Source organism: Tribolium castaneum, chromosome 2 (assembly GCF_031307605.1).
Source record: "Tribolium castaneum strain GA2 chromosome 2, icTriCast1.1, whole genome shotgun sequence".
Lineage (NCBI taxonomy): Eukaryota > Metazoa > Arthropoda > Insecta > Coleoptera > Tenebrionidae > Tribolium > Tribolium castaneum.
Window position 1 is genome coordinate 15,395,629 of NC_087395.1, and position 25,859 is coordinate 15,421,487.

General features: G+C 33.4%; 4 protein-coding genes across 7 annotated transcripts in view; 2 read left to right on the plus strand and 2 right to left on the minus strand.

The window, feature by feature from the left end:
• Positions 1–1,980, plus strand: part of Arms (Ankyrin repeat-rich membrane spanning) — a 32,292-nt gene extending 30,312 nt beyond the window's left edge. For both annotated transcript variants that reach the window (XM_015983238.2, XM_015983240.2), the window contains one exon: positions 1,108–1,980. In XM_015983238.2, the coding sequence (XP_015838724.1) occupies positions 1,108–1,874 (767 nt within the window). In that variant the 3' untranslated portion in view covers positions 1,875–1,980. The remainder of the gene's footprint in view (positions 1–1,107) is intronic.
• On the minus strand, positions 1,880–6,206 carry Scgalpha (Sarcoglycan alpha). 3 transcript variants are annotated; one of them, XR_010333230.1, is made up of 6 exons: positions 5,557–6,206; positions 5,325–5,502; positions 2,541–2,764; positions 2,421–2,483; positions 2,033–2,322; positions 1,880–1,987 (listed from the first exon to the last, which is right to left on the minus strand). XR_010333230.1 is itself a non-coding variant. In XM_064355156.1 (5 exons), exons 1-5 carry the CDS (start codon positions 6,102–6,104, stop codon positions 2,088–2,090), a joined length of 1,248 nt encoding a protein of 415 aa, XP_064211226.1. In that variant the 5' UTR covers positions 6,105–6,206; the 3' UTR covers positions 1,880–2,087. The 3 variants fall into 3 exon arrangements, 2 of the variants coding, with proteins under 2 accessions (XP_064211226.1, XP_064211227.1); XM_064355156.1 differs by having other exon boundaries at positions 1,880–2,322; XM_064355157.1 differs by lacking the exon at positions 2,421–2,483 and having other exon boundaries at positions 1,880–2,322; positions 5,557–6,201.
• Suv3 (Suv3 helicase) lies at positions 4,783–19,520 on the plus strand. Its single transcript, XM_001811865.4, has 8 exons — positions 4,783–5,053; positions 7,801–8,118; positions 8,169–8,560; positions 8,606–8,717; positions 8,764–8,985; positions 15,052–15,274; positions 15,324–16,138; positions 19,199–19,520. The coding sequence occupies exons 2-8, from the start codon at positions 7,824–7,826 to the stop codon at positions 19,366–19,368; spliced, it is 2,229 nt and encodes a 742-aa protein (XP_001811917.1). The 5' UTR covers positions 4,783–5,053; positions 7,801–7,823; the 3' UTR covers positions 19,369–19,520.
• Positions 19,389–25,859, minus strand: part of LOC100141722 (octopamine receptor 1) — a 149,708-nt gene continuing 143,237 nt past the window's right edge. The window contains 1 exon segment of the mRNA XM_064355155.1: positions 19,389–25,858. Coding sequence (XP_064211225.1) covers positions 25,700–25,858 — 159 coding nt within the window. The 3' untranslated portion in view covers positions 19,389–25,699.

A 25,859-nucleotide genomic window follows, 5' to 3' on the forward strand; every position in this document is an offset into this window, starting at 1 on the left:
CAAAATTTTTAAGTTATTCAACTTTTAACAAACCTCTTAATTTTTTTATTTTATTGAGTACAGTGAGGAAAAAAAATCCATCCTTAAAGTTAGAACATTCTTCTTTAAAGTGGTAAAAGCCACACTTTTCAGGGAATTTTAGTTTTTGAGCAATATATTTTTCAAAAGAGGGCGTTTTTGTTAAAAAAGATAAAACATTTTAAAAACTAAGACAAAAGTTTAGGTCATAATCATTGCTTTTAAAAGATACATCCAAAAATGCAAAAAAAAGGGGTGATCCATTTAAAAAGTTCGAAAACACCCTGTATATTTAAAAATAATTTTAGATAAGGCAGGGTGTTAGCATCTACGGTTTAGAGAAGAAAATAGCCCGAACCTCACTACCTCGCCCAAATAGGGCTGGCGATTATGATTTTGAGTAACCGATTAATCGAGTACTAAAAATAGAGGCGATTATAGATTATTCTGATTAATTTATTGAAGCATATTTGTGCAGACGACTAATTTTTTGTACAAATATTGTAACTTTGTCCGTATAAGTTTAATATGTCCTGCTCAAGCGTAATGGAAATTGATAATGATTGCTGATAATCACGTTTGAAAAAAGTTGTTGAAAATAATTTTCAAATTTATTTTCCCATGTGTGATATTCTAAAGACTAGTTTTTGACTAGTTTCTGTTACGTTTGTCATACTTAGAATACCTGTTTTGTCAGAATTTGGTGGTTTTGTTCTACAGACATCATCTAATAACTTTTACACAAAAAAACATCAGAATTACAGCAAAAATTACTGGTATATATTAAGTAGAAAATTACCACTATAATATTGATTTAAACGTGCGGACGGCTAACCACGACCATTATTTATTAATCAGTTAATCGGTTACGTCGACCGTTAAAAAAACACAATTATTTGTAAAATGTTTACCTACCTTTAGACACCTGATTCAAACTGGCAACAAAAACAAAATATGCGATATAGGTAAATACCATATAGGTATCTACGAGTATATGGATTTGTAAAATAAAAATAATAACGATTAATTGATTCTTTGATCAATTGATTAATCTATGAATCGAAAAATCAGTTACTACGGCTGTCTTAGTTACAGAACGCCGTTTCTCGAACGGAATCAAGCTATCGAATCTAAAATCGAGCGACGACGCTGCGAAAAAGGGCCGTCACGTGGTCATCAAAACCGACTGTGGCGACCCCTCGCACATAAGCGTGGTTTTCAACCAATCAGACACCAAAACTCCCCTCCTCCAGGAGTTCAACGCGAGACCAAGCTCGCTCCAATTGGTCAAAACTGACAAGCCGCAAAAGCCGGTCATGCGCAACCGCTCCAAGTCCATCGACTGTCAAAAGAAGAAGCTCCACCGCTTGAAAGAAAAGCTGCTGCACTCCAGCCCCGAACTGAACGAGAACGCGAGCGACAATGAGAGCACTCCGCTCGTTTCGGAAGTTTCAACACCGTCAAAGTCGGGCCAAAGCTCCGAAATTAACTCGAATAGCTTTCCTCTGTCTCCGGTTTCGCAGAAAAGTCTCTCGCCTGAGATCAAGCATCGGCAGACGCGAAGCGAACAAAATCTGACTGACACGACTGACGTCAGCCCTGTACTCTCATTCCATGACAACTACTTAAGCAATGTTGGTGGGGGCAGTAGTGGGGGGAATAGCCTGTCCCCTAGAGTAGCGCTGACGAGGACCATGTCCGAATGCACCTCGATTTCGGGGATGATCAGCTCCTGCAGCAATGTTAGTCTACGTAGCAGGAACTCGCAGAGTTCCGGACACCTCTCAAGGCAGAACGCGCTAGATTCCGAAGAAAATCTTGCCGATTGTTATTGTGATCCCAGTAGAGGAGGGTAAACACCTTTCTATTTTTGAACAGTATTTATTTCGAATAGAGCAATAGAGGTCTATTTATATTTTGTGATTGTTAACTAGACTTCCCTAATAAATCTGTTACATTTAATCTACACCTAACGTCAATTCCACCGGGTGACTAGAATTTTTTTAACAGTCACCCGGTACGTAGCTTCCAGCGCCCTCTACTTAACAGTACCACGTCCTTTCCTTCTGTCACAACTCTGGCCGGTACTTCGGGCGCACGTAGGGCGGGGGGTTGGGGCGGCAGTGCACCCCCCGGTTGATGGTGGAGGTGGGGCTGTTGGTGTGGCTCCTGGACAGCAGCATGGGGTCAGGTGACAGGGTCATTTCGCGGTTGTTCGACAAGCTGCGCAGTGATTGGGTGGCGCGGTGGATGGTCGCGTATTGGTTGAGTTCGTCGGGGGGCGTGTCCTCCATTCGTTTCGATCTGTCAAAAAAACAACAACTCAGGTTTTTTTCTACAACCAATTTGGGAAGCAATTAGTCAAACCACCCTTCACGCATGATTAAAGCCAAACCAGTTACCTGTAATAATCGACACAAATGTGATACAAGTTATAGAAAAAAGCTTCGCTCTCGGGGTCTTTTCTGTAATTCGTGTGATTTTTGTGTGTATTTTGAACGTAAATCGGGGGAAACACTCACATCCCTTCGTGGTGGAAGCACAGAATTAGGGAAAGCACCAAAGCGAGGAAAATCATCACGAACATGGGGACCAGGATTGTGAAGAGAAATTCGTGAAGGTAGCTTCTTTGAGGCACTTCGCTTTTTGTTACTGTCTCCCAGCGGTCCTCGTAGGCGTTCTCGACCGAGTTTAGGAGCTTTTCTTTGGACACGCTCTGGTGAAGCGCCGAGTTATTGTCGTCAATCTAAAAATTCAAGTAAGTTGGTCATGTCCTAATTTTTGTTTTATAAGGGTTTAGAAATATTCCCATCGCCAAATTATAAAACCTTTGATAATACAGGGTGTCCCAATTAAAATTTGCATCCCCTGAAATCTCCAATCTTGTAAAAGTTTGAGAAAAATGCTGATACGGGTCAATTTTAGCTAAGGGGGACCAAAATTTTATCTTAGTTTCAAAGTTATTTGTGCATTTCTCTTGAGCCCAGACCTACCCCTTCAAAAAATTTAAATGGCAAGAAAGGACTAGTGAGCGATCATTTTGAAGCTGCTTTCATTGTCTCTGCAGCCATGCCTTTTTTTTTAATTTTGTACAATTTGTTGTGGAGAATTTCGAAGTTTAAGTCTCATTAAAATTTTCAGTCTAAAATGCTCTCGCTTAGATTTTGGAGAAGTTTTTTGGTATAGATAGACTTAGAAATGCTATTTTATCTGGTTTACTGTTTATAAAAATCGATTGTACCATTTTTTTGGAAATTGGGGGTGGACATTTTACCAATACATAATACATTAGTTAAAATGACTTGTTTTCTCATAATTACTTTTATTTCCTCTCACAGCAATCCAATCAATGTTTTCTAAAAGAAATTGTTTAAAATTGAAAAAAAACATAGTATTTGCTATTTAAATTTTTCAAAGGAGTGGGTTTGTCACTTTAAAGTAACAACATTAGCGCAAATATGTACTATTTCTGATTTCGTTAATGGCAAAAAACGTTCAAATAAAATAAACGACAAAATAACCCACCGACAAAAAAGTCCCCGACAAAATAGCCTAGCGACAAAACAGTCCATTAATAAAATAGCTCATTCCAACCACAGTTGGACATTCATCGCATAAAAAATTATACGATTAACAAACCGACTAAAAAATTGTTTTAAATTTTAAATGGTGGAAACAAATAAATTAAAAATAAAAAAAGACAAAAATTTGTAGTTGTTTAGCTGTTTCCAAACTATGTAAACGCCAACGTCGCAGTTTCTGTCAAAATTAGTAATTATAAATTATTTATGCACTTCAAAAAATTTTATAGTTTTAAAAGTTTTAATAATCATTACTAACTATTTTACATTTTTATTAATTTATTTAAAAAAATAATTTGATGAAATGCGACGTTGGCATTTACATAGTTTTGAAACAGCAAAAAGTAAGTTAAAATTTCAAACAGATAAAAAATTAGTTGAATGAAAATTCAATTCTATTACGTAATCAAATAAAAACTAAAATTTACAATTTTGATAATGACGTTTATAAAAATTGTTCTTAATCACAATGTTTGAAAAGTTTGAAACATTTATAAATAAATTCATAAATAACATCTGTTAAATGTCTTAATTATTTAAAATTAAATTCAAATGATAAACAATTATAGGGCAGACTATGAGCACTTTTTTATATTTTATACATATTTGACAAAGCTGACTTAAATGTTTTTGTGAACATACCAAGAAACACTACCAGGCCTAATCGTTTGTCTAAATACTTTGCAAACATTTAGACTTATTTTTTTATTTTAGTTCATACTATTACCTTTTTAAATATTAGTGGTGGGCTGTTTTGTCAGTGCGCCTAAAATTTGAACCCCCTTTAAACTAAAATTTTTCAAAATTGTTGCAGCATTTTTTCCAAACTTGAACGAGAATGGAGATATCAGGGGGTGCAAATTTTAGTTGGGACAGCCTGTATACATTGGGACTGACAACGTTTGCGTTGCCATTTTCTAACTAAAAAAATGCGTTTTGAAAAGTCAATTTGAAGACCAAACAAATTCCCTATTCAATTTTTTTTTTTGCATTTCCCCTCCCCCCCTCATGATTTTCATGAGCCATTCACTGCGTCTCTCCTTGTCAGGTGCAAGTAAAATATCAGTAAAAATAAATTGCGGAGAACGTTTTTATGCACAAAAAGAGATAACTTTATGCACCAAAAAAATTATCAGGTGTTTGCGCGTTCGGTTAGTCAGTCGCAATCGGGCTTTCGAGTGAATTCAAACGTGTGAGTTTGAAATTAAATCATTATGGTCAATCATTCAAACGCCGAATTGAATGATATGATCCTAATGTACGAGCTAGTGGGAACATCTCCAACGAGTGCAGGCTTTCCAGAATTCAATCCGTGTAATTTTTTGTGGGCTCACATGAAACAACTAGTGTTCAAATGGTGCTCCAATTAATACCGTCAAGGAGCTGACCGTTCACAAGGGGATGTGTGCAAGTCAGCAAGATTTCCTACCCTGAAGGGTTCAAGCCTGCATTGCGTGAGAATGAATCACTAACCCTGATAAGTTTTTTGCCTTTACGGTGTTTACCTTCCATAGCTTTTTTGCATGATTGAATTAATAATTAATAATTAGTAATTAATTAATTAATTAATAATAATTAATACCGTAACCAGATACAGGCGGAGATAGGTTTTCAGTTTCAACTTATTTTTAATTTTTTAGTCAGAAATGACTCACTTAAGGTGATAATGATAAAAATTGTTCATTGGGACTGAATCGAATTTCAAAATTTGTATCACCAACTTACAAGTCTAAAGGAGCACCAGTCCATGTGAAACCCCGAATTTCGGAACAGCCTCTCGACTTTAGTTCGCTTAAAATCGCGAGGGCACGGGTACGCGGCCTTCCATAAGGGCCTAACTTCTTCCTGAAGTTCGGTCAACTCCGGCGAAAAGGCTGATTGGCTCCCTAGCCTTAAAACGACCCTAAAAATTTCACTTTAGTGAAATTTGCGTTCTAGTTATTTGTAATCGCTGTACCCTTCGCCCTCGGTCGGGTTTAGGGGCTTCCTGGCCCCCAGTTTAATCGCAGACGAGAGAAACGTAACGTAAAGATCATTCTCACTGTCCTTCCACAACACCTTCCTATAAATATCCTTCAGACTCTCCATTCGCTCAACCTCAAACATATTATCGACATTCAAGTTATCAATCTTCATATGCACTTCATATTTGGCGGGATTTAACTTCTCGGAGACGTGGATATTGATGTGCTCGTGCCTCGTTTCGTACGTTTTGCGGTTCAAAGCTATGATTTCCAGCTGGATATTTGCATTGTTGTGGCTCGGGGGTACCCCGAATAAGTAGCCACAGTGGTGCAGGGGGCTGAAGACGTAGTTTATCCATGAGGGTAGGTCAGGGGCGTTTAGGAGCGATGGTTGGTAAACAAATTGGTCGGTTTTGCCCTCGTACGTCCAGTTGAACATTGGGGGGTTTACGATGATTTCGAACACCTCGGTCATTAGGACATTTTCGTCTTTTGCTGAAACGACACTCAGAAAGGCAAAAATTAAGGGAAATAGGAGCATCTTTGGAAGCGAGTGGAAAATCGATAGATGAGAGGGTTTATTTTTAAAATTGGGCCAGTGGCGCCCCCGGTGGAGGCAAGCGCGGGATAGTTTACGATTTGAAAGAATTATAACAATTTTGGTTAAATAATACAGTATTTATTTTATTTTAACCGTTTAAGACAATCTTTAATGAGTTGTATTTTGAATTTTGGTCATTTCCACAAGCTCCCAAAGTAATGTTGGTAGTGCTCGGGAAATTCATAGATACACACCCTCCAGTTGCACTATTTAAAAATTCTATTTGGTACATACATATGTAATATAGAGTGTAATAGTTATTTAATCATTAAATAAAAAACATCTGTTTCGTCCTTTCAATGTTAATACGAATTCGTAAATTCTCAAATTCTGCAATCCCGAATATCGGTGAAGTCAGCACCATGAACATTACAGTCGACCGGACAAACCATTCTCGTTTTCTACAGCCAAGTTCACACCAGGAAAATTATCAAAATAATCGTAAATCATCAATAAATCGTAAAAAAATCATGTTCGGACAAACACCCCTTGGGACCTTAACGAATTTTTTAAATTTTTATTTCTCGATTTTGCAAACTGCTTTAAAAAATTCGTTAAAGTCCCCATGACCTTGTTTGTCCGGACTTGATTTTTTTACAGTCTAAGGCCCTATTGAAGGGCTTAATCTCCTACAAAAATAAAGAAAATTGTGGAATATAAAGGGGATGGAAAAAAATGTTTGCAAAATAGAGAAATTTTTTAAAAATTAAAAAAATTCGTTAAGGTCCCAAAGGGTGTTTGTTTGAGCATAATTTTTTTTAAAGTCGAGGGCCCTACCGAAGGGTTTAATTTCCTGCAAAAGTTAAGAAAATTGCGAAATATAAAGGGGGTAAAAAATAAAGTTTGGGAAATCGGGAAATCTTTAAGAATCTTTAAAAACTCATTAAGGTCCCAAGGGCTGTTTCTTTGAGCATGATTTTTTCACAGTCGAAAGTCCTATCAAAGGGCTTAATCTCCTGCAAAAATAAACAAAATTTCGGAATAAACAGGGGGTGAAAAAAATTAAATTTGCAAAATAGAGAAACTTTATAAGAATAAAAAAAATCTTTAAGGTCCCAGGAGGTGTTTGGTTGAGCATAATTTTTTTACAGTCGAAGGCCCTACTGAAGGGCTTTATCTCCTGCATAAATAAAGAAATTTGCGGAATATAAAGGGGGTGAAAAAAAATAAAGTTTGCAAAATAGAGAAACTTTATAAAAATTAAAAAAAGTCGTTAAGGTCCCAAGGGGTGTTTTTTTGAGAATGGTTGTTTTACAGTCGAAGGCCCTACCGATGGGCTTAATCTCCTGCAAAAATAAAGAAAATTGCGGGATATAAAGGGGGTGAAATTGAATTTGAGAATAAAAAATGCAGAAATAAAATGCAGTTAAGTTTTAATTTGTATTAGAAACACATTAGAATGTCCAGGAGATGTTTTGCAAATGTGATATGCAAGTCAACGTAGCAGCTTATTGATGTTTTTATAATGATTTACGATTACTTTGATAATTTTCCTGGTGTGAACTCGGCTGTAGAAAACGAGAATGGTGGGGAAATGGTGCTCCATGCGCACAGCGATTGTCTGGTCGACTGTAATTTTCATCGTGCCACCACCATTTTTCAGGGATGACAGTTATCTAACCTTAAATTTTTTCAGTTAACCTTGCTTTTATACGCAACATGTTGCAAAACGGGCGACGCCTCGGAGCCCTCTGTACCGCGGTCCAAAATTTATCGTTAAATCGGAACCTTTTGGCCCGACATAATTTAAAATTATCGCAACGACGGTTTAAAAAAAACGATAGTTCCATATCATCCCTGTTCATTCCTGTGCCTGTGAAACCAAACCCTGACGATATAAATGTGGGGGCCGAACTGACTGGCAATTTAAACAAAGCCGATTTGCTCAAGGTCCTCAATAAGTTCTACCAAAAGAAGGAAATCAAGCAATTACTTACGGAAAATGGGCTTGATAGTTAGTAACAATCCGACCTTAAGTTGTCTAAGTAAAAAGAATTTTTCTAGACTATCTGCAACACCAAGCGTACGTTAGCTTCCGGCGGTACTGTCTCGAAGCGCAGACTTTACCTGTCGATTTGCACGTTGTTGTGAGCGATGTTTTACAAGGAGCTGGGAACATTACCGATATTTTCCCGTATTTTTTACGCCACGCCAAGCAAATGTTCCCACATTTGGAATGCATGGACGATTTAAGAAAAATCTCGGATCTGCGAACCCCAGCTAACTGGTACCCCGAGGCCAGGGCTTTGAACCGCAAAATTATTTTTCATGCGGGCCCCACTAACTCGGGCAAGACATTTCACGCGTTAGAGAGTTTCATTACTGCCAAATCGGGGGTTTACTGTGGCCCCCTTAAACTACTAGCCGCCGAAGTGTACAAAAAAAGTAATTCAAGGGTAGGTGTCCAATTTTATTGAATAAATTCGAGTGCTGGGTTTTAGGGCACTCCGTGTGATTTGGTAACGGGCGAAGAACGGAAATACGCTGACTCGTCCGGACAGCCCTCGACTCATGTTTCTTGCACTGTGGAAATGGCTTCGCTAACTGCACCTTGTAATTATTTGGTTTGATTTTTTGTGGTCGTTTAATAAATTTTTAGATGAGGTTGCGGTTATTGATGAAATTCAGATGGTGAGGGATCATCAGAGGGGGTGGGCGTGGACTAGGGCCTTTTTGGGGCTGGTCGCTGAGGAGATACACCTGTGTGGGGAGGCTGGTGCCATTGATTTGATAAGCCAGTTGTGTTTGACGACAAATGAGGATATTGAAGTGAGGCATTATAAAAGACTGACTGATTTAAAAGTAGAAGACACAGCTCTAGGTAAGTGCTTTAAAAATAAAAGCCATTTATAAAATTTTTCTAAAAATTAGCGCTTTTTTGTGTGAATCAAAAACGATTTCCATATTACACAGATTATTTCTAATTATTTTTTTCTCTAAGACTGTGGCCTGAGTGTTGGTACAGTCTGTACTCAGTAGTTCACTCTATAATCACACTATCATTACAAATTATAAAGAAATAAAATAATATGGATTATAGTTAAGGTTTTTAACAATTTTACTTTTCAAAAAATTCCATAAAAAACATTTTTATCATTTCTTAGCTTAATTGATTTGTTAATGAAATTTACCTTATTCTTATTATTACGAGTATATACGAAAGCATTACCTCTTTATTTTTTTATAATTATAATAAATATGAATTAAGTACCCAATATCTCAGGGAGAGAAGAAGCTTAATTTTTTCGACGGCTTCATTTGAAAATATCGTTTTGCACCTTCCAAATATTCCATCACAGAACGTTATTTCTACCTGTTTCTTCCTATGGAGAGAGGAAAACACCATACTGTCATGGGGTATTTGGAGGTTGGCTACTTTTGCTATTTCGCTGACTAATTTTTTTGAACAATATACGAGAAAAATTGGTGAAATTTGGCGCACGCAAGTTGGTTGTTACTAACCCAGCAATACTTGGTATATTTTAATTTAGTTGAGGAAAACAGTGGCTTAGCTGGAAGATTATTTATTTATTTTCATTCATTTTTGTTGCTTCTTTTTCTGCGGATATTAACATACACTTGCGCTTAATCTTAAGTTTGTTCGTAAAGCTAAATGAACGGGAATTAAGGCGACTTCAGAATTGCTTCAATTATGTTTATTACAATTTACAATAAAGGTGGATGTGAGTGTTTTACTGCTTTATTGTTTTTATTATTCCTACTCACGAAGGAAATAAAAAAAGGCGAATAATTGCTTTAAATTGCTAGATTTAGAAAATGTAGAAGCAATGTTGGCACAAAATTCAGGTCTACTAGTTACAGTTATTATTATTATAGTCAATAAAACGAAAAATAATTATTTTTTATTTTAGTAATTATAATTTTTGTAATAATAATAATAATTATAGAAAAATAATTATTTTTTGTATATTTTTTTAATTATTTTTTAAGTGTAGGAATTTAATTACACTACAGGGTATGTCAATAGTGGGTTACTTTTGCAAAATAGAGAAACTTTATAAAAATAAAAAAAATTGTTAAGGTCCTAAGGGGTGTTTGTCCGAACATAATTTTTTTACAGTCGAAGGCCCTATCGTTGAAGAATCTTTAAAAATTCATTAAGGTTTCAAGGGGTGCTTGTCCGAACATGATTTTTTTACAGTCGAAGGCCCTATCGAAGGGCTTAATCTTCTGCAAAAATAAACAAAATCGCAGTATATAAAGTGGGTGAAAAAAAATAAAGTTTGCGAAATCGGGAAATCTTAAAGAATCTTTAAAAATTCATTAAGGTTCCAAGGGGTGCTTGTCCGAACATGATTTTTTTACAGTTGAAGGCCCTATCGTTGGGTTTAATCTCCTACAAAAATAAAGAAAATTGCAGTATATATACTGTGTGGGTGAAAAAAAAAAGTTTGCAAAATGGAGAAACTTTATAAAAATTAAAAAAATTTGTTAAGGTCCCAAGGGGTGTTTGTCCGAATATGATTTTTTTACGGTTGAAGGCCCTATCCGAGGGCTTAATCTCCTGCAAAAATAAAGAAAATCGCAGTATATAAAGTGGGTGAAAAAAAAAAAGTTTGCGAAATCGGAAAATCTTAAAGAATTTTTAGAAATTCATTAAGGTTTTAAGGGGTGTTTGTCCGAACATGATTTTTTTACAGTCGAAGGCCCTATCGTTGGGTTTAATCTCCTACAAAAATAAAGAAAATTGCAGTATATATACTGTGTGGGTGAAAAAAAAAAGTTTGCAAAATAGAGAAACTTTATAAAAATTAAAAAAATTTGTTAAGGTCCCAAGGGGTGTTTGTCCGAACATGATTTTTTTACGGTTGAAGGCCCTATTCGAGGGCTTAATTTCCTGCAAAAATAAAGAAAATCGCAGTATATAAAGTGGGTGAAAAAAAAATAAAGTTTGCGAAATCGGAAAATCTTAAAGAATCTTTAAAAATTCATTAAGGTTCCAAGGGGTGCTTGTCCGAACATGATTTTTTTACAGTCGAAGGCCCTATTGAAGGGCTTAATCTCCTGCAAAAATAAAGAAAATTGCAGTATATAAAGTGAATGAAAAAAATAAAGTCTGCAAAATAGAGAAACTTTGTAAAATTAAAAAAATTCGTTAAGGTCCCAAGGGGTGTTTGTCCGAACATGATTTTTTTACGGTTGAAGGCCCTATCCGAGGGCTTAATCTCCTGCAAAAATAAAGAAAATTGCAGTATATAAAGTGGGTGAAAAAAAATAAAGTTTGCGAAATCGGGAAATCTTAAAGAATCTTTAGAAATTCATTAAGTTCCAAGGGGTGCTTGTCCGAACATGATTTTTTTACAGTCGAAGGCCCTATTGAAGGGCTTAATCATCTGCAAAAATAAAGAAAATTGCAGTATATAAAGTGAATGAAAAAAATAAAGTCTGCAAAATAGAGAAACTTTGTAAAATTAAAAAAAATCGTTAAGGTCCCAAGGGGTGTTTGTCCGAATATGATTTTTTTACGGTTGAAGGCCCTATCCGAGGGCTTAATCTCCTGCAAAAATAAAGAAAATCGCAGTATATAAAGTGGGTGAAAAAAAAAGTTTGCGAAATCGGAAAATCTTAAAGAATCTTTAGAAATTCATTAAGGTTTCAAGGGGTGTTTGTCCGAACATGATTTTTTTACAGTTGAAGGCCCTATCGTTGGGTTTAATCTCCTACAAAAATAAAGAAAATTGCAGTATATATACTGTGTGGGTGAAAAAAAAAAGTTTGCAAAATGGAGAAACTTTATAAAAATTAAAAAAATTTGTTAAGGTCCCAAGGGGTGTTTGTCCGAACATGATTTTTTTACGGTTGAAGGCCCTATCCGAGGGCTTAATCTCCTGCAAAAATAAAGAAAATCGCAGTATATAAAGTGGGTGAAAAAAAAAATAAAGTTTGCGAAATCGGAAAATCTTAAAGAATCTTTAAAAATTCATTAAGGTTTCAAGGGGTGTTTCTCCGAACATGATTTTTTTACAGTCGAAGGCCCTATCGAAGGGCTTAATCTTCTGCAAAAATAAACAAAATCGCAGTATATAAAGTGGGTGAAAAAAAATAAAGTTTGCGAAATCGGGAAATCTTAAAGAATCTTTAAAAATTCATTAAGGTTTCAAGGGGTGCTTGTCCGAACATGATTTTTTTACAGTCGAAGGCCCTATCGAAGGGCTTAATCTTCTGCAAAAATAAAGAAAATTGCAGGATATAAAGTGAATGAAAAAAATAAAGTCTGCAAAATAGAGAAACTTTGTAAAATTAAAAAAATTCGTTTAGGTCCCAAGGGGTTTTTGTCCGAATATGATTTTTTTACAGTCGAAGGCCTTATCGGAGGGCTTAATTTCCTGCAAAAATAAAGAAAATCGCAGTATATAAAGTGGGTGAAAAAAAATAAAGTTTGCGAAATCGGGAAATCTTAAAGAATGTTTAAAAATTCATTAAGGTTCCAAGGGGTGCTTGTCCGAACATGATTTTTTTACAGTCGAAGGCCCTATTGAAGGGCTTAATCTTCTGCAAAAATAAAGAAAACTGCAGTATATAAAGTGAATGAAAAAAATAAAGTCTGCAAAATAGAGAAACTTTGTAAAATTAAAAAAATTCGTTAAGGTCCCAAGGGGTGTTTGTCCGAATATGATTTTTTTACGGTTGAAGGCCCTATCCGAGGGCTTAATCTCCTGCAAAAATAAAGAAAATCGCAGTATATAAAGTGGGTGAAAAAAAAAAGTTTGCGAAATCGGAAAATCTTAAAGAATTTTTAGAAATTCATTAAGGTTTTAAGGGGTGTTTGTCCGAACATGATTTTTTTACAGTCGAAGGCCCTATCGTTGGGTTTAATCTCCTACAAAAATAAAGAAAATTGCAGTATATATACTGTGTGGGTGAAAAAAAAAAGTTTGCAAAATAGAGAAACTTTATAAAAATTAAAAAAATTTGTTAAGGTCCCAAGGGGTGTTTGTCCGAACATGATTTTTTTACGGTTGAAGGCCCTATTCGAGGGCTTAATTTCCTGCAAAAATAAAGAAAATCGCAGTATATAAAGTGGGTGAAAAAAAATAAAGTTTGCGAAATCGGAAAATCTTAAAGAATCTTTAAAAATTCATTAAGGTTCCAAGGGGTGCTTGTCCGAACATGATTTTTTTACAGTCGAAGGCCCTATTGAAGGGCTTAATCTCCTGCAAAAATAAAGAAAATTGCAGTATATAAAGTGAATGAAAAAAATAAAGTCTGCAAAATAGAGAAACTTTGTAAAATTAAAAAAATTCGTTAAGGTCCCAAGGGGTGTTTGTCCGAACATGATTTTTTTACGGTTGAAGGCCCTATCCGAGGGCTTAATGTCCTGCAAAAATAAAGAAAATCGCAGTATATAAAGTGGGTGAAAAAAAATAAAGTTTGCGAAATCGGAAAATCTTAAAGAATCTTTAGAAATTCATTAAGGTTCCAAGGGGTACTTGTCCGAACATGATTTTTTTACAATCGAAGGCCTCATCGCAGGGCTTAATTTCCTGCAAAGTTTGAAAAACGTTTGGTGTGTCGAATTTTTAAAACTGTGTTTTTGTTAGTCATGCCAAGAAAATCTAACAAGAACTAGCTTTTTTCTTCTCCGATCCTTCTATTCTCTTTTTTTTTCTTCACTAGCTCTTTTTTTATAGCTCTTCTTATCTAGTACTTTTCTTCTCTAGCTTTTCACTTTCCTAATTCTTGCCTTCTCTAACTCTTTTCCCCAGATCTTCTCTACTCTAGCTCTTTTCTTCCCCAGTTCTTCTCTTCTCTAGCTCTTTTTTTTCCCAGTTCTTCTCTTCTCTGGCTCTTTCCTTCTCACTTAATTGTACTGAGCTGTATTTTAGTTTCAATTCATTCCAGATTTTGCTTGCTTGGACCTCATAATAACCTTTTTAAATCAGAATAACATCTGGACCGAAAAAAATCACATTTTTTATCGTTTTTTCTAACATAGGTATTTTCATTAAGCTCATCTTGCATGTATTATTTCTACATTTTCTGGCGTAAAATTAAAGCATTTATTAGATAAATAACATGCTTGTTTTTTGTACCTAATTTTGTAAAAGTTTTTATCCAGCATTTAAACACCGTCACAGTTTTTAATTTTGTTCTTTAATTTTGTTTACTTGTTCATTTATTTGTATTGTTCAATGTATGAATCCGTAATTTTTACTAAAAATTTCCAACGTAATCCAATTAGCCAATTGTTAACAAAACAGGCTAAACTTTTACTCAAAACAAAAATACTACAACATTTTTACACATTTTTGTCGTAGAAGACAAAAACTTTAGTCTAGTTTTTTTAATTCTTTTTTCATTTGCTCTTCTGTAGTTTACGTACGATTTACGTACATCAGTAGGTAATACGTAATTCTAATTATTCAAATTATTTGTCAGTTGCGATCGTGATTACGATAAATTTATTGATAGATTGATAGATGTCTGTTTTTATCTGTTGGTAATTGTTTTTACAAATCAAATAATGGTAACACCTGAAGTCATGTTGAATTGTTAAGTGTTCCCAAAAATTAAATCCAGTGTTTTTTTCTTCTTTTTTTGTATGTGAAAAATTGAGAACTAATAGTTTGCTCCACAAAGTACAAAAATATTACATTTTTTCCTTAACAGTAATTATTTTAGCAATAATAGTAGAGTAAAACAGATAATTATTTCCGTCAAATAAATTTTACTCGTATTTGTTGGTTGAAACTTTTATCTTTTTGTTGTTTATTTACCAGTTTGTTCAAATAAATAAGTGTATATGTATGGGAGAAATGAGTCATACACACATTCAGTGTGTGTGCAGACATTAAATTATAAAATTAAACTTTATCATTTTTTTTATTTGTAAAAACGAAATCGCAGTTCCAACACTTGCTTTCAGGCAGTTTGGACAACGTGATGCCGGGCGACTGCATCGTCTGCTTCAGCAAAAACGACATTTACTCAGTCTCACGCGGCATCGAAGCGACCGGTAAAGAAGTCGCCGTGATATACGGGGGCCTCCCTCCCGGCACCAAGCTGGCCCAAGCCGCCAAATTCAACGACCCGGAAAACAGTTGCAAAATTTTGGTCGCCACCGACGCCATCGGAATGGGCCTCAACTTGTAAATACCCCCCTTTTGATATTTATAAAAATAATTGTGCCCCCTACAGGAGCATCCGCCGCGTTATCTTCTACTCACTCATCAAACCCACGATGAACGAAAAGGGCGAGAAGGAAATGGACACGATTTCAGTCTCAGCCGCCCTGCAAATCGCCGGAAGGGCTGGCAGATACGGAACGCAATGGGAGCAAGGTTTCGTCACAACCTTCAAGCCTGAAGACTTGAAAACATTGAAGACGTTGCTGGAGTCGCTCCCCGAGCCCATAACCCAGGCGGGGCTCCACCCCACGGCCGAGCAAATCGAGCTCTACGCCTACCACTTGCCCAACTCAACCCTTAGCAATTTGATGGACATTTTCGTTAGTTTATCAACGGTTGATGATTCCCTATATTTTATGTGTAACGTGGAGGACTTTAAATTTTTGGCCGATATGATCCAGCACGTCCCCTTGCCACTGCGGGCCCGTTATGTCTTTTGTTGCGCCCCCATTAGCAAGAAAATGCCGTTTGTGTGCACAATGTTTCTGAAATTCACTCGGCAGTACAGCAAGAATGAACCGATTACTTTCGACTGGCTTTGTCGTAATATTGGGTGGCCCTTGCAGCCCCCGAAGACAATCATTGATCTCGTGCATCTGGAGGCTGTGTTCGATGTGCTGGATTTGTATCTGTGGTTGAGTTACCGCTTCATGGATTTGTTTAACGAGCCTGATTTGGTGCGAGATATGCAGAAGGAGTTGGACGTGATTATTCAACAGGGGGTGGTCCAGTTGACGAGGTTGCTGCGGAATTCCGAGACGGGGGCCCGGGGCGCCGATGAGGAGCAGTTTGCGTTGAATAGGCAAAAGCAGTCGTATTTGAGAGGTATTTATTGACTTTGTTACAAATATTTATCTACATCAGGGTTGGGCATAATCAGATTATATTGTAATGAATATAACAATATTGTTGTTATTTTCGTCACTGGTAATCTACCTCTGCATAACACATATTTTTGATTTTTACAAAAGTTTTCCGAAATCTATCTAAATTACACTAGAAATTAATTTATTTATTGTGACTTGTGTTTAACTAAATTTTTTAAACGAGCAAATTATTTTTACTTCCTGCGTTATTAGGTGTAGGGTTTCTGGTCAAGACTTTACTTTTTCGCAATAAGAATTTTTGGTAAATCTGGCCTTACTTGAGACAAAAAAAAGTGTTCAAAAATCGAAATAAATTGAAGGGTTTTTCTCATAATGTGGAAACTTTATTCTTTGTTTAATTAACAGTTTTATGTCATATATTTAAAACCGAGACATTTGGGCTTGTCTGTATCAAATCAGAAAATAAACATAAAACAGGACAAAAATAAAAATATAAACCTGTGGTAGGTTTTAGGTAAATGAGGAAAATTGGTCACTTTGCTGTACTATGTTACAAATTATTTAAATTGAAAAGTCGTCGGTTATTTAAATAGCAGTGTGTCCGGTTATAACGAACCTAGAAAATGTATCAAAATCAGATTGTTATATCCGAGGTTGGTTTTAAGTGGAAAATTAAAAAAATGTCTTTAGCAGTAATTTTTACTTTACATATGAAATAAAACGAAGTAAATAAGCATTGTAAAAAAACAATTATTCAGAGTGATTCAAAAGTGTCGAATCAACTTTCATACGGAGATGAAAGAAGTTAAACTAAGCATAAAAATTATCAGATTTTTGTTTCAAGAAATTTTTTCTAATTTTTTGTTTTTGTTTTATTTTTTTCCTTTGGATTCGTGTTCATTTGTTGCTCTTTTCTTTCCCATGTTTCCATTTGCTAGTTTGGTAAATATTTAATATCGCAATGTCAGCTATTTCCGAAAAATATGATCTGAAATGCTTAAATCTTAACATAAAAATCTAAGTTTAAAGAGATATGTTTTGTAAAAAAAAGACTCAAATAATTTTTTGTCATTTGAATTTTAACTTCATTGAATGGGTGTGTAAGGAGTGGTAGTAGTGCTCAAAATAACTCAACTTATACTATCCGAATATTTATAGTTTCTGACATATACAGTGAAGATTTTATTTTGCTGAACATAGTCGTTTTTATGGAATTGTTTGTCTGCATTGACATGGACTTTTTAAAACGAAACATAGGATAATATAATGAATAATTATGTGTGTTATGTAATGTTCAGCGAAATAAACTCTATCATATAATACAGAAGATCTAAGAACTCTAGTAATGCATTGATATGATTTTTTTTTAAATAAACATAGGATTAATAGTGCTGTGAGTTTTGGTCGGCGATTAAATTTGGCATCAACAAAAATTTTAAATAAATATGATCTCTGGGCTTTGTTCTTCAAAACCTATTACATTAAGTTAAAATTAGCAAAAACAACCACTGAAAAACGAGTCCGTCCTTCCATATAAAAATATAAACATTTTGTATCGTTTTTTTTACAAAAATACCACCAAATTTTATTCTCTTAAATGTCACCGCCAATTAGTCATGTAAACTTTACAATAAAGTTTTTAACTTTTTGTCTGTTTCATTATAATTATAATATAATAAACTAATTTTTTACGAAATTGCTTTTGAAATGTCGAACAATCTTTCAAAATTCTTCCGAAATTATTATTGTTATCTTTTTCTAATACTATTAGCGCATTTTTCAGTTGATAACTCACTTTTCTCACGTAATTTTGCGTAAATAAAGACCAAAAGATTACTAATGAAAGTAGAAAATTACTTTACTTCTGAGTTTTTCAAATGTTTTATCACATTTTTTACATTTTCGTTAAATATATCTAAATTTTAGCAAAGAAACTCATTTATTTCCTACATTTTTTGTCAGAATACAAAAAACTACATTGAATTGACGTTCTTTTAACCTGTTTGAAGTATTTTAACTTATTTTTGAGCGGAAAACTTACTTTACTTGCGAAATTTTGTAAAAACACACCGGAAATTTATCTAATTACATTGAAAATTACGTTATTTTAAATCTAAACACTTATTTTATTCTCCGAAATTTTTCATTTTCTTCTGCGAAAATACCACTGAATTTCATTCCCTCAAATGTTACTGCGTTTTTGATACGAATTTTTAAACACAAAGTGGAGGTTGTCTTCTCTATACAATCTCAAAAAGTAGGTAAAAACATTTGGGTAAAGCAAGGTGATTTATTTTGACTTCTTTTGAGCTCTACTATCATAAAATATTTGCACAACTAGCAAATTCATACTGTAATTAAGATAAAAACACACGTTTTCACTGGTTAAAATGTTTTCAGTTAGTTATTTAATACTTTGTTCATCAGTTAATTTTCTACTTTGTCATTATCAGCAACAACATATTCCTCAAAATTCCGTGAAAAGTTTGTTAAAAACGGAAAAGTGCATCACATTTTAAGTCCATTCAGATTCGTTGTGTTCGAAAGTTCGTTGTAAGCGAGTTTGCTATAACTGGGTTCGTTATAACCAGTCTCCACTGTAATTACAATGTAACAGAATACTTTATAGGTCTATGTTACGATGACCTACAGTGTAAATTTCGTAAATATTATAACTGTAAGTAAAGAATATAATTTATTATTTACTTATAACAAGAATAAGACAATAAATTTGAAATTTTTACCACGAATGCACGAATAATTACAAAGTTTAAAAAAAACTTTAATGTTGGGATGTGTTACTGCAACCAACAAAAGTGGGATATTCTGTATTAAACAATAAGGAAATTAATCGGTCCTTAAAAACTATATACCTATTTTTGAAGAATAATACTTTTAACACGAAATGTATCTCAAATAATTTTCGAAGATTGTTAATGTATCAAATTACTTTAGATTAATCTGTAATTAGTTATAATACTTTAGTAACCTGTGTAATTACAAATTACATAGTTAATGTATAACTATTTTTGTCCAAACCTGGTCTAATGTTTTACAGAGTCGAAGGCGCTGCTTGGGAGGGGTAGGTTGACTGAGAGGCTGCTGGCGCAGGGGATTTTGACGCCGCACATGTTGCACGAGCTGAAGAAGGAGTGGAAGGGCGGGGATGAAGAGGGCGATGGTGATGACGAGCCGAAGAAGCCGACGAGGAGGAAACGGAAGAAGTAGGGTCCGAAATATACAAAATCTATTTTTACAAACATCTATTTATGCTAGAGAGAAAATTGTACATTGATTTGTGCTTAATTACGTTCGGAACATTGAATTTGAACGGGTTGTTAAGCCACTGTTACAATAAAATATAAAAATAGATACAAAAACATGGTTTATTTTTTCAGTTATTTACAGGGCTAAGCGATGGGTCTACAAAGGTAAAAAACTCAATATCGACTATGTACAAAAATATTAATATCTTAGGTTTACATTCAAATTTGTACTAAATCTTCAATCATAACGTGAAGAGGGATTCAAACAATTCGTTAAAATTCCAAGTACGCATTTTTTGCTTCATTTTTTGTGGCTGCAGTGATTTTTTGCGCTATTTTTTGTTGAGACGGAAATTTTTTGCGCCATTTTTTGCTACCCCAAGCGATTTTTTGTGCCATTTTTTGTGATCGAAAATCAAAAAAAAATTAATGGAAAATTTTACGATTTTTAAATTTTGGCAAATTTTCTACAAATTATTTTTTATGCTATTTTTTGCTGCATTTTTTGTGACTGCAAAGATTTTTTGCGCCATTTTTTGTTGAGTCGGAAATTTTTTGCGGCATTTTTTGCTACCCCAAGCGATTTTTTGTGCCATTTTTTGTGATCGAAAATCAAAAAAAATTTTACGATTTTTAAATTTAGGCAAATTTTCTACAAGTCATTTTTTGTGCAATTTTTTGCTTCATTTTTTGTGACAGCAGCAATTTTTTGCTCCATTTTTTGTTTAGACGGAAATTTTTTGCGGCATTTTTTGCTACCCCAACCGATTTTTTGTGCCATTTTTTGTGATCGAAAATCAAAAAAAAAAAAAATGGAAAATTTTTCGATTTTTAAATTTATGCAATTTTCTACAAGTTATTTTTTGTGCAATTTTTTGCTTCATTTTTTGTGGCTGCAGCAATTTTTTGCGCGATTTTTTGTTGAGACGGATATTTTTTGCGGCATTTTTTTGCTACCCCAAGCGATTTTTTGTGCCATTTTTTGTGATCGCTGTTAATTTTTTGTTTATTTTTTTGCAAACAAATTATTTCCACAAAAAATCCAACAAAAAATAAATGGCATATTTTACGATTTTTAAATTTTGGTACCAAAATTAAGCAATATTTGCCCCACTTTCATCTTCTGTTATGTTTTGTGGAATTGTTTGTTAATACCTACCATTTTTTGCTTCATTTTTTGTGACTGCAGCGATTTTTTGCTTCATTTTTTGTTGCCACAAGCGTTTTTTTGCTCCATTTTTTGCTAAGGCGAGCGAGTTTTTGCGTCATTTTTATAAAATAATAGAATTTATTTCCAACAGATTTCTTGGTCTATAGTGGACCATATAATAAATGAACGAGTAGTCCTGACAAATATAACAATATAATATATAAAAAGAAATACTAAAGAAGAACAAAATTGACAAAAATTGAGACAGTCAATATACAAAACATTATAAATTACGAAGAAAAATATTCTAGTAGTTTGATCTTTACAGTTTTAGTTTGGAAATTATTGAAGAAAATATCTAAATCTATTGTAATATTATTATATAATTTAAAACATTTAAAAATAAAAAACATTTCTGTCCACATCCCATTTTTTACTCCATTTTTTGTAGAGACCAGCAATCACAGTTGATTTTTTGTTCATTTTTTTGCAAACTAAATATTTCCAAAAAAAATCCAACAAAAAATAAATGGCGTATTTTACGATTTTTTAATTTAGGTGAAGATTGGGACAAAAAAAGTTTTTTTTGTGGAATTGTTTGTTTACTTACACAAGCAATTAAAAAAATCGTGGTTAATTTTTTTAATTTTTAACTGAACATTTCCACAAAAAATTAACAATTGTAGTTGTTGACAACGTTTTACAACTGATGGACAATAATTAGGTCCATTTTGTGAATTTGCTTTTGGTAATGAAATTTTCGCGTTAACTGTACAAATAGGATTTTTCCCGACGAAAGATAAATATTTACTAACGCCATAATCATCTATCCGTGAATATTATCACGATTTTCACTACTTCCTAAGCTACTAAATTCACACGTCTACGTTACATTTTTATTTTGTTAAAGTACACACCGAAGGAATTCAATATCCTAGAGGAAACGTTTTAGTTGTACCTCATAAAATTTTATGAAGATTCGCTTGGTTATGGAGGGTGAGATCCAACTCCCCCATAAATAGTTTACGGTTATTCCAGGACTAAACATGGGATTAATCGTCCTTTGCGGAAAAATTAAATCAAATGTCCAGACATTACACATTTTCAAGGGAAAATTCGTCATTTTGTAATTTCAGAACAGTGAGAAAGGAAAGCCTAAGTTACATGCTTATGTTTACCACTTGTATTAAAAAGTTTAACGTTTTTGCTTTTCCCCAAATTGTTTTCAAAATATCGGTACAGCCTGTATACAAATCTAATATTTACAGAATCATATCACAATTTTTCATTCCAAGGAGATATTTTCAAATGAGATTTCCTCAAAATTTATTGAAAACAATGTCACACGATTGCACACTTCATCTCCACATACTTTACTTATTTTAAAAATTTAAATCAACAATGTGTCAAACTTGGACGTGCTTTCCATAGTCATAGCTCACAAGCCCGTTCTGTACATTTTCTTCGTTTTATACACCGAACATAGTGAGCATATAAATGCCACGAATAAACCCAATCCGACATTCGTATTATTTTTATTATAAGAATTTTATTACTTCCTTTCGGATGAGCACACAAAACAATAAAAAATTTGACAACGCTTCCGCTGCAAAATGTAGTTGCAAGCCCAATTTTCGGCATGACCGATTCAATTAAAAACACTTCTCGTTGCCGTTTTGTCGTAAATAAATCACATGATAATAGACAGAGAGTGAATTGAATTCTGCTGCGAATTTTCCAATTACATCACAACACATTTAACAACTAGGTAATTAATGCTTATTAAAAGCGTGATAAACAAAACTGAAAGCTGCCACGAAACGAATAAATAAAATTAGCTAAAAGCAAAATCCAATTTTTAATTAAACGGAAATTTTGTCGGAATCACTTGCAGGTTGAATGTTTGAGGAATGTTTTTTTGTTTTTCTTTTAATTTTTCTGTGGTGAGTTCTTATCTCTTTATACAAGGTGAATCATTTTTTTATTTCTTAAATTCTATAGATATGCAACCAATAATACTGATTGTAACTGACCAGATCGGTAATCGTTAAAAAATTAATTTAACCCTCAATATATTGTCCTAGGAAGTGTTAAGTTTGTCTTAACAGTTTTGCTAAAATTTTATTATGGACTATTATAATTTAAAAAAATTAGGTTAATTCAATTAAATCAAACGAAGTGTCCAAGTGGTAAGTGCAATGAGTATTTTTGGTTGCATCTTAAGACATGTCAGAAGTAACCCACTATTGAATCACCCTGTAGCGCTTATAAGAGTAGTTATAAATTCATTTTATTATTTTTCTTTTTAACGGTATTAGTGGGTTAAATCGGGATACCTTCTTTCATACAAGTCAGTAAAGTGTTCTACACTTTTCCTTAATTTCTTATTATACTCCTACATGTTTGAAGTTATTGTTAAGTAATTAATGTTTTTGTTTTATTTATTATTTTTTGTATGTGTTTGTTTTCCTCATATTTCTGCTGCCCATTATAGATTAACGTCTGTCGGGAATAAATGAATTATTTATTTGTAATATTTATTTACAAACACGAACATATGAGTAAAACAGACAAAAAATGATCTAATTACGTCGAAAATTACCAGAATTTGAATGAAAAGCTCTCTCTATTTTGCGAAATTTTCTTCCAATACGACAAAAAATTTACGAATTTTCTAACGAATTCTCAAATTTAGCTCTCATTTTACAAAAGAAAATCTAATCTTTTTTGTGTAATTTCCATAAATAAACACAAACGCGAAAAAACATTCAAGCAATTATTGTTTTGGCGTTTTGCAAAAGCACGTTTATAAACCGAAACTGAAACATTTTCCGGGTAATTTTACTGAAACGAATTAAAAAACTTGTTTTGTATAACACATCAAAAAATCAGAAATAAAAATTACTAAAACTACCGTAGTTTTACCTAGATAATTATTTTTGAAAACATAGGGACGGTTTATAGAAGCGTCTTTAATTTAATCCTTAATTAAATGCGCGACTAACAGATCACCTGACCAAATTGAGCCAATTTGATTGGTCCATTCGGGTTGTTAACTTTTAACAACGAACCTTAGAGTCGGGTTACATAAAGTGAAATTAAAATTTAATTCAAAGTTAAACTAATTCGAATTAAGTTGCCAAGTTAATCGCGATTTTTTTTAAACTAAATTTTTTTAGTTGCAATTAAAATGTTCTGTAAACCGGCCCTTAGAGCGTCATTAATTTAATCCGCAATTAAATGCATGATTACATGACCAAATTGAACCAACTTGATTGGTTATTCGTGTTGTTAATTTTTAACAACGAATTAAAATTTAATGGCCCTTTCTATAGATCGGTTCTTAGTCAAAAAATCATTAGATTAGATCTAAATTAGCATACGACTTTTTAGCCGGTTTGAAATTATTTCTTGAAAACACGGCAAAAATCACGTAATTACGTCTATAACTTTTATGTGACTTATAATTTTGAGCTAAAAACTTTTATTATGGAGAATTTCCCCAGAAAAGGTCGAAAATGACATAGTAATGAGCCGCATTCAAATACTTCGGCACATAATATTCAGTTAAAAAGTCATTTTTTCATCAAGAAAGTCAATTATTTTGTAAAAGTTCGTTAAAAAATGATAAAAACTAGGAGGAAATTGACGTTCTTTTGGCCAGTTTAAAGTGATATTTAGCTTATTTTTTGTGAGACATTCACACGCCTAAGAGTCATAAAATTACACCGAAGATTACGTTACGTTATTGTAAGATAAACACTTAATTATTTTCCGAAATTGTTTTTTTATATTTAAGTACAGTTTATAAGTGAGAAACTACCAAACAGTCATGTAATTAGTTATATCTTTGCCTTTTTCAAAGACTTTTCAGAACCCATACTTTTCGCGCGTAATTTTGCTTAAAGAGACCAAAAGATACCATTGACGGTAGAAAATTACGTTGCTTTGTGTTTTATAAGTGTTTTACTACATTTTTCGTCTTTTTTTTATTTATCTTTCTTGTTATTAACAACCGAACTCGTTCTATTGGTAAAGTTTCGTTAAAATTATAAAAACTCGCAAAAAATCATGCTTTTTGATCTCTTTAGAGTGATTTAATAGCTCGATTTTGAATGAAACTCACTTTACTTGCGTAATTGTGTTAAAATATGTCCAAAAAACATCTAATTACGTCGAACCTTATATTATTATAAGCTAAACTCTTACTTATTTTTCGAGTTTCTAAAAAATCGAAAAATTTCCAGTGAAGTTCGAAATTGACGGCATTTTAATGTTTATTCATTTTAATTTCTATATTGATTGTAAGAGTGAAACTAATTTTTTTTTGATAAGCCGAACAATAGATTAATTAATTCAAAATTATCTTCGCTTTTTTTTTCAAATAATATTATACTCATTTTTCGGAAAATAATTTACTTTTCTTGCAAGAAAGACCAATGGAGTATTTTGGGATATTTTTGAGCTTTTTCGTTAGATGTATCTAATTTTTAACCAAGATTCTCATTTATTAAAATTTAACCAAAAATATTTTGGCCCTAATTAGAGTGATTTAATTCTTTTTTTTTTTAACTAGAAACACATTTTTTTTGAAAATTTATTAACAAATACCATACAATCATTAATAACATCGAAAATTACGTCATTTTGGGCTAAAAACTCGAATAGATCCTGAAATTTTGTCAAGAAGTTATCAAATGAACGTTGGCTCTTTAGTGTGATTTTTCGTTAGAACATGTCAGAGCTAAAAACTCACTTCTTGCAAAATTTTTCGCTAATAGGGCATGAAATTTTTGTTAACATCATTTAACATAACCTAGATTCTTCATTTATTTCCGTTTAATTAAAAAACAGATTTTATGTAACTTAAAATCTTGTGTAAATTGATTGATTTCAAGCTGGAATTATAAATCAATCGGTGAACTTTCAAGAGCATAGACTGTTTAACAAACATAAATTAATATGTGTATTGGAAAATTGGATTTTCAACTGAAATAATTCATTTATGAATCGCAGTCATAATTGCGTATTAATTACCATTTCCAAACAATGTCAATTACCGTAATTTGCTTCATATTTTATTTTGAGTTATTTTAACTGTGTACTTACCAATCCCTCTTCACCTTATTCGTAACAAAACCCGTCAACGCGCGACCATTCGCTCGCTCAATAATCGCAAGCATTCGCCCGCCGTCCGCGAATAAATTACAATAGTACAATATAAATAACAACTATAAAATACTGTGACTAGAATCGAACGTGTCCGGCGCCGGCCCTCACTTGTGCTGAAAGGCGAAGTCGGC